We start from the raw sequence: 8,915 nt of genomic DNA on the forward strand, positions 1-8,915 counted from the left end.
TAATTTCTTTTTTTTTTTTTTCCTGAACCAGAATTTGGTATATTAAATTGTCCTGTCTTTTACCAAAGCATATTTGAGCTTGGGGGTTCCGAAGAGCCTGTACAGAATTTCTCTTTCAGGAGACCTGAGAATTATTTTGATGTGACATTTTTAAGTTGCCATTCTTTTCTGATTATTGTTGGTTGTGTTTCAAGCACTGCATTTCAAGGCCTGTGTTTTCACATTCTTTCCATCTACTCAAAGTTGATGATGTAAACGTTTTTAATCGTGCTGAGGAATTTAAATGTAAAGGAAGAAGCCACACCAGAATGTAACATTTCTTTTGACTTTCTTATGAGACTGTTGCTCAGTCCTGTGGAGAGCAAGAAGGCTGTTGGATTCTTTAGCCTCGCACACAGTGGTGTATCAGAAGTGAGTCAAGCATGTGGTGAGGAGGATGAGATGAACTTCCCACAAAATATGTATTTAATTGAGCAAAGGTTCTTCCTGATCCCTTCAGTTATCTCTCTTGATAAGGTTATGATCAACTGCTTCTTGATTTTTGAGGAGTTTCTGTAGTAATTCCCACCTTCTTAAGCAGAAACACCCTTATCTGTACTTGTACAAAAGACAAACAACGTTTGTTCCAAGATACCCTCAATAAATTTCTACTTTGCCCCTCCTAAACCGTTCCTTTGGAACTTATCTGTTCTTTCTTCAGACTTTTACTGCAGTCATGCTGAACTGTGTGTGATTGTCGATGACTGACCTATTGTAGTAAATATAAAAGTTACCAACTTCCTGTCTCTCTACGTTTATATCAAGTGAGGAAAAAAGGAGCAGAAGATTATTGCTTCTTACTTTGCACAGATCTGGAAGTGCTTTTAGGAGACCACTGCTACAAAAATGGGAAGCGTTATAAAAACCTATTGCCTAATAAGTAAATTAAAAAAGCAAAACCACTGATTTTGGGGAGTTGCTTTTTTTTTTTTATGTTGAGAGCCTACAAGTGCAATTTTGAGGATGTTCCAAACAGGATATATTTTGTGAGACTTGGAGTCTTGCTGCTGCTATGAATTGTACTTTGAACAATTTAGTATTTTGGACTGGTACATAATCCTACTAGGTAGTCTTTCTTTGGGTCAAACACCGCTGAAAATGATGAAGAATCTATATTAAATGAAAAACTCATTGTGTTTGGAAACCACAGAACAAGAAGAACTCTTTTTGCCTTTTTCTAAGTTTAAAAACTAATTGTGGTTGGGAAGAAGGAAGAAGTAGGTTGCATTTTTGTATGTGAACTTGAGAGGTAAAGTATTTCCTCTTTTATGTTGTACTGAATAAGGCATGTGCCTTCTTTACAGATCCAGAGGAAACTAGGATGAATTGAGATAAGACAAGAAAAAAACCCCACAACAGTGGTGAGAGTAGAAAGCCGTTGTCCTTCTGTGTTGAAAATCAAAATTGACAAGTTGGGGCAAATCTGACTTTGCACAACCAAAAATGTTGCACCTAGCTTATTCTCCCTTTTTACAAAAAAAAGCCTGTGTTTCCACAATTTGGCTTTCTTTTACCTAACTCTCTATGTGTTTTTTAATATCCTCTTTTTGCTGCTCTTCATAATGCATAAATTTGACTTTTAATGTAAAGCTTTGGAATTTGCTGGCATAAAGAGCAGATGGTGCTGGTGGGTCATGATGGTTATGGTGAAGGACAGCTTGTCTCCGAGTGGATAGCAGAAAATTAATCAGAAGGACTTATCTCCCAAAGTTATTGTAAGGGTAGTGGTAGGAACTACTTAGGATTGGCATACTCTGTGCTTTGGCTTAGTGTCTTAAGGCAAGTGTGAGGTATAACTCTTTTTACATCTTAGTTGCTGATCAGACCTGAATTCTTGCACTGTAATTTCTGCTTGTCCTTTTTACTGGCCCAAATAGTTTATACTGGAGTTTGCATGAATTGTTCCACCCCGTGCAGACAGTGATAAGTGCACTGAAATGACCTGTATTGCCTGTTCAATGTGATCCTTGGGAGATATTAGTGGAAGCATGGAGATGCTTTCTGTCCTTCTCCTAAGGAAATTAGGTTTATAGTGTACAAGATTTGTGTGTGTCTCCTAGGACCATCACTTCACACCAGCTTAGTGTTTCTCTAACTGCTGTTTCCATGCCATTGGCCACGCTGGGGCAAAGCTGGTCTGTTACCGCTAGCACCTCCTACTGCTGTAGGTCATCCTGACTGGTACCATCTCATTTTTCAAATGCTGGTGCCTGCACAGGGTATATATATGTGTGCTTAAATAACACTGTACAATACTTCCTTTACCCACCTAGATCTGTAAAGAGATCTGTAAGAGATCTGTAAAGAGATCTCTTTGGTGTCCCTCCAGAACAGAAGAGCTGAAGCCTTTGAGAAGAACCACTGCACACGTAGGAAGCCTTTCCTAGAAGCATGGCTGAGTGCTGCTACACTGGTAGCCCAGCACAGTTTGAACTGAAATTGGTTTGCAAGAAAATGTTTCACAAATGCTGTACCCTAGCAGTACTTGTACCTGTGTTAGGATTGGCAGAGTGCAATTTTCGTATGGGGAGTGTGGTTCAGTGCAGGGAACTTCATGGACAATGGGGCTGCTGAGACCATTTGTACCTTGGAGGGAGAGGTCTGACTAGTAGGCAAGCCCAGGCGTTTAGAGCAAAGTGTTCTTGTTTGTGACTTGATGTTATAAGGCAGAACTGCTTTGTCACCCCCAAGTCTGGTGTAGACAGCTTTGTGTTTCCTCTTGTGCCCTCACAAGGAATGACCACAGTGATCAGCATCAAAGCTAGGCTCACCTGTCCTTAGTCATGACACTACTTTCTTGCCCAGCAATTAAAGAGTTAAGCTCAGAAGTGCAGGTTCAATTATTATCTTGCACCTCTCAGCCTCTGCTGTCTCCCAAAGGCTCCTGTGCTCAGCCATGTGCAGCACTCTCAAAAGAGCCTGCCTTCTAAATGCACCCCAAGCTACCTGTTTGCCCTCTGAGCACCACGTAAAGGTAAAGCCTGGCAGCTTTTCTCTGGGAGCCTGGTGCAGAAGGAGGTGAGCCGTTCTTCTGTGGCTCCAAATGCCAGGCCCTTGCCTCTTCAAAGGCCAGGTTTCTCTAGAGGTGAAGGCCTGGTGCTCCACAGCTGAGAAGCAAATTATCTTTGCCATGGAAACCATGCAAAGAATCATAGAATGGCCTAGGCTGGAAGTAAGAGATCATGTAACCCAACCCCCCTGTCATGGGCAGGGACGCCTATCAACTAGATCAGGCAACACATGGGGACCGAACGGGGATCAAACCCGCAACCTTGGTGTTATCAGCACCACACTCAACCAACTGAGCTAACCGGCCCCCTAATAGTAGTAGTTTGTTACTTTTCTTGCCTCAACAAAAAGCCAACAGTGTAGTCCTCAAGGATAGCATCCTCCGCAGCCACCCTGCTGCTGGCAAGTCAGACTTGTGGAGAGGAGCACAAGCGGAGATGTTTGGAGAACGCTTGGCACTGTGAAAAGAAGGTTATGGGCAGAGGGCTTAAGGATGGCTAGAAGATTTCTTAAGGCTGAAGAGAAGCACAGGTAGCTGATACAGCTGTGACCGACCATAAGCTGGGAACTCGCTTGACAGGGTCTTGTAAAAATTGTGAAAAGCCTTGCTGTGACCCGTAGGAGCAGGAGGCGCGGAGACAGCTTCTGGAGGTTGTAAACAGGCATATAGACCTTCTGGAAAAACAAGCTGTAGCAAATGTTGTCCTTCTCGTCCTCCTCTGGCACAGCACGGGAGCCTCAAGGGCGTTCTCGAAGACAAATGCCCAAGAATGCTGTGTAACAGCAGCAGGACACTTTGCATATTGTCGAGCTGTATTTTCTCTTCTGCCGCTTTTTAAGTAGCGGCTCTGGAGAGTCAGCCTGAGTGGGAGCTGCAGTAACACCCTTTGAATCGCACTGGATTGACCATCAGAAAGCTGAAGTCTTACATAACTGTCAGCTGCAAGGCCCAGAACAGCTACACAGTATTTTTATAACGTGTATTTTTTTTTCACTCTTTGACATTATTTCTGATTCTAGTTATGCCTAATTTTTTTATATTCAGAATTGTTTCTTTTTGCATCGTTATAAAAGCTGTTATCTTTTAAAATGTCAATTATTTTTGATTTTCAAAGCAATTTAGTAACAAGAGGTACATGCAAGCCTGATGCCCAAACAAGAAAGGCGGCCTTCAATCTTTGTGGTTTTCATAAAATACTCCTTAAAGTTCTCATTAAGTGTGCATGAAAATTACATGAAGCATAAAGAAAATACACTGCTGTAGTTCTGTGAGATGTAAATTTAACATAAAATTTCAATCTTGAAGCTTCCAAGATCACATCCCAAGTATGTCCCAGCTTCAGGGAAGATACACTCCCTATCTGGTTATCACTGGGGGCCTTCTGAAGCCCAGCATAGCTCTGTTTTTTTCAGAGGCATGCAGAGATGCAACTTGTTTTTGTCCTGGTGCTGTGTGAGAAAGGGGCCAGGATGTTCTGCCAGACCAGGAGAGCTGGAAGCTCCTTCACACCTGTAGCATTGAAGCCTCGCACCTCAGGCCGGCAGTACCTGCTTCAAAACAAGACATCTCCTTGCTGCGGTTGAGGAACTGTGCTACAGTTGGATAGTTGCTGAAGTCATCAGACCTCTGAATGGTGAGGGGAGGTGGCATTTTGATGTGCAGCTCTACACTGGTGTTTGTGAAAATGCTCTTTTTTTTTTTCTTTTTAATCCTGAGGTTCTATGGTGGCTGCTGTCAAAGGTGGCAACACCAGCAGCAAAATCGTTTCCCATCAAAAGGTGTTTGTGTCACTGGGCTAGGGACCGTATTTTTGCCATAAATGGCATTAAAAGGAGAGGCTCTTCCTCTTGCTTGGCTGGTGATGTACTCCTCTTTCTCGCCCGGCTCTTATATCTGCTGGCGGTAATGCCAAAGCTGAGGTGAGAGCTATTGCCATATTTCATTGTACAGCTTGCAAAACTAGAGCCTTCTGAAGGCACGTGGTGGCCATGAGTCTTCGCAGGGGCAGCCGTCACAATCAGCACCATCTTTTTCTGTTTGAAATCAGCACACTCTAGCCAAAAAAAGATAGTGAGCAAAGAACTGGTGATACCAATCCTAAGTTGGGTAACTGCACCTATGTAGCTCAGAGTGCGGTCTGGAAACAATTTTGGAACATATAGGGCCTCGCCGCAGGAGAGAGGATGCTGGATGGATACCTGAGCAGCACGCTGAGCCTTTGGACAGGGTGCCGAAGGCCTTCTGTGGGTGGTGGTAGCCTGCCACTTCCTTCAGAACATAAATGCCTTATTTCTAAAAGCAAATGAAGCTGTTGACTGTTTTCCACCTCTATTTTTGATGACAGTGCTGGTTTTTAGTTATTCTTACTGCTGGCTTAGATGCTGAGCTTGGATTTTTACTCTCTTCAGACGAGCAGGCAGCTTCATAGAGTGCTTAATTGCTGTAATTCTGGGAACTGGGTATTTAGAGTTTGCTTCCGGCTTGCTTCACGACGGAATGTGATGCCTTGCCATCATTGGGCTCCACTATTCCATTTTTCAACAGTGAAGGCAAAGTACTGTAAAGAGCAAAAAAATAACCTGAAACTGATAAAAATGGAGAAGCTACTGGGAGCTGTGGATGTGGTTATAAATCATTTTAAGGTAATAAGTGACTGTAGAGTGCATATATGAAAAACAGTGTGTGTACGCAGTATTACTGATCATGCCACCACTGGTGACTCACAAATATGTAGTTTGATTTGTTGGGGGTTTTTTTTGGCTCTCGGGACATGATGCGTACAGAAATCTGATTCTATAGCATTATTAGATAACTATTAACTTCTCTAGAGATGTATGAACTTAATTCATAGTTGAAAGGTTATGCGTAAGAGAAAATTTTAAAAGCTTGATTATTGAGGAATGGTTATAAAACGTAATAGCATGCAGATAGAAATGGAAATCTTCTACAGTAGTCTAGAGGATTTGGAAATATTCTTTTTCATTAAATGTATTCCTTAGAATGCTTTTGAAATCTAGTAATGAATAAACTCAGTGTTAGCACAGCTCTTTGTTTCAAAGCAAGTATTTCATTATTGCAGAAGAATTGCACGCTCTTAAAATACAACCCAACAAAAGAACTCACTGAACCTTCCAACAGCTTGCTAGAATGTGGAACCTAAATTAGATTTGAAGAAAACTATATGTAGAGGGTTTTTTTTTTTTCTTCTTCTTCATGCTAAAACCTGTAGTAATTTTTCGAATCTGGGATGGTTTCTCTTAGCTCTGGTGGTTCTCCTGCTTGGCAGTGTTTACATGACAAAACAATTATAAGACCCAGACAAATAAATAAAGTAATAAACTCTTTAAAACATAGAGCCCAGTAGGTGAGCACAAAAGAAAACTCACTCTTTTGCATGCTTTTAAAGCGCACCTGTGACCCTTTCTTTTGAATTTTGCAGGCAGTGCTTAAGTAAGTGTTGCTTTTGGGGAAAGAAATTGGAAGGAGAGAAAGTGATTGACTGGCAATGTGAGGGGGAGCCAGTTTTGGGGAGGGCTTCAAAGAGCTGCTCTGGACTTGGAGGGGGTGGCACAGAAAGGATGCTGGAGGGGAAGCACTACTGGGGAAGCAAATGGAATTACCTAGTTCAGGATCTTTGTTTTTTTCTGGGACTTTCTCGTTGTAAGGGACAATGTCTTAATTTTTCCTGATACTTAAATATTTCAGCCACAACGTAGTTAGTTACCAGCATTGGTTTTTTTTGTGGCATATTTGTTAAATATTACCTCAGGATGCTCACAAATTAGATAAATGACTTTTGCCTCTTAGAAGCCTAAAAATCAATTTTTCCCTACCTCTTCCTTTACCTTTGTGCAATAGAAGTATACTTGAAAGGCCAGGTTATGCTTGAAAGGACTTTGGCATCCAACAACTCTGCAAATGAAGTTACCTTATTTGTGAGGAAGAGATCCAGGTCTGTGGTTCTAGTAGAAGCAGCATGTTGAATTTTTGGAGGAAGATCTAATGAATTTTCTCAGTCAGCAACTAGAAGCTCCTAAAAGTGTTTGTTAATGTGCCAAAGGTGTATGTGATGCTTAAGAGGTTGATCTTTGTCCCAGAAGACTTCCAGCTGAAACATTGTTCCCTCCTCTGACGTGCGAGCTTTGAGTTTGCCCTGAGAAACTACAAAACGTAGGATGGACAAAAATTTGTGCCTGTTAACTACCTGAATGTTTTGCACCTGCCAATTCTCTTGCTATGGTGCTAATTTCTGGATTAATGCTGCATAGCTTGCTACGTTTCTCTAAGGCAGTTTTAGGAATTGTTTTTGTTGTGCACCTTGTTATGAAAAGGTTTTCATAAGGCTCACCAGAGAGCAAGAGAACCCTGTTTATAATGCTGTATTTTATAGTCTTCAGACTTAAAAAGCCCCTAATCTCCTTTCTCCTCCTCAGTGATCTCTGAATTGTTTTGTATCCAGAATACCTGTAAGGCTTTGATTGATTATTGTGATGGGGTAAGAATTGAGTAATCGATTGCCAGGTTCCATTAAGCATAGAAAGTATGAACAGTCATTATTTTCTCTTTGTAAAATTTTGTTGTCGATGTTATCTCAATTTTTATTTACTTGCAAGTTGGTCCCCCCCCACTAAGGACAAACAGAAAACTTCTCCTTTCATCTTCACTCTCTCTGATTTATGATAAATCTAGTTTCCTTCGGCCTGGCATTTGCTTCAGCAGGCAGTCTTCCTTCAAGTACCACCCTGATTGATGTATAATCTTTGATATCTTCCATTAGCCTCCAGGATCACTAAGTTCAAGGCCCTCTTGGAACCTAAGGAGCCCTGCCGAGGAACTGAAGGCCTTCAGAGTCCTTGGGGTGATTGACAAGGTAATTCTTCAGTGTCTCTTCAAGAGTTCAGTCATAAATCGACTGCATGCTGACATTTTGTCTTTGAAGCTGTGGATCTTAAGGATATGAAACAAAAGGGGAAAATGACTCAAATGCATCTGCACTTTAAAATAACAAAAGTAGAAGAAAAAAGGCTTTTATCTAAGCAATTCATGTAAGGTCATGCAAAATATATTTGAGCTAAAGGATAAGGCACATGCTTGGTGGCATTCAATAGGATGAGGCGTGTTTTTCAAACTGAAGTTGTGGTTACAATACTGGGATTAGGATGAGTTGATTTGTTTTCAGTTGAACAATCTGGTAGTTACCTGAAATACAGAAGGGCAGAAGTTCCTACTGTTGAATTGTCACTTGAAATGGGGGCTGGGGACACACGACTTTTCTTCTTCCCTGAGAATTTGGCATTGAATTCTCTAGCCAAGACAGAGATTCAGCAATGAGGCCAAGCTTATTTTTGACTCATGCAAATAATGGCTTCCCAAATCCCAGGGTAGTACCCCTCTGTAAACAGTAAAGGACCATACGAATTTTTTGCAAGCCTAATTAAGAGACCAGAAGTATTGCTGCATTGTTTTGGTAATGCTGCTTAGTTATCACCTTACCAAATACTTCTAAGATGATGTATTATTCAGCAGTGTGGTGGTGGCTAATGCAAACTGTAAAGGCTCATTTCCTTTTTGCTGTGCCAATTCCTTTGTGCCTTTTGATAGTTTCTTATGTAGTCCTTGGTTTGTGCCTGATGTACTGATGTATGGTCAATTTGTAACGTGCATCAGAAAACCTGTAGCTGGTCTCTTAAGGTCTGTATTTCTCAGTTTCTATTTCCTGTTGGACTGAACCTAGCTATGGGGGCTGGTTTGTATTTTTCTTTACCTGTTTTGTTGTAATTATGTGCATAAGTTGAAAACTTCTCCTCAGAGGGCTATATACATTAGGTGTTATGATTGTTTTTATAGCACACAAGGTTTTCTCATC

General features: G+C 41.3%; 1 protein-coding gene across 1 annotated transcript in view; it reads left to right on the forward strand.

Moving 5' to 3' along the window:
* Positions 1 to 8,098, forward strand: part of LOC104270775 (ribosomal protein S6 kinase delta-1-like) — a gene marked incomplete at its 5' end in the record, with an annotated part of 43,911 nt that extends 35,813 nt beyond the window's left edge. The window contains 2 exon segments of the mRNA XM_009865236.1: positions 7,827 to 7,974; positions 7,977 to 8,098. Coding sequence (XP_009863538.1) covers positions 7,827 to 7,974; positions 7,977 to 8,098 — 270 coding nt within the window.
* Between the last annotated feature and the right edge of the window lie 817 nt (positions 8,099 to 8,915).

This window comes from Apaloderma vittatum, unplaced genomic scaffold (assembly GCF_000703405.1).
Source record: "Apaloderma vittatum isolate BGI_N311 unplaced genomic scaffold, ASM70340v1 scaffold1692, whole genome shotgun sequence".
In the NCBI taxonomy this organism is placed as follows: domain Eukaryota; kingdom Metazoa; phylum Chordata; class Aves; order Trogoniformes; family Trogonidae; genus Apaloderma; species Apaloderma vittatum.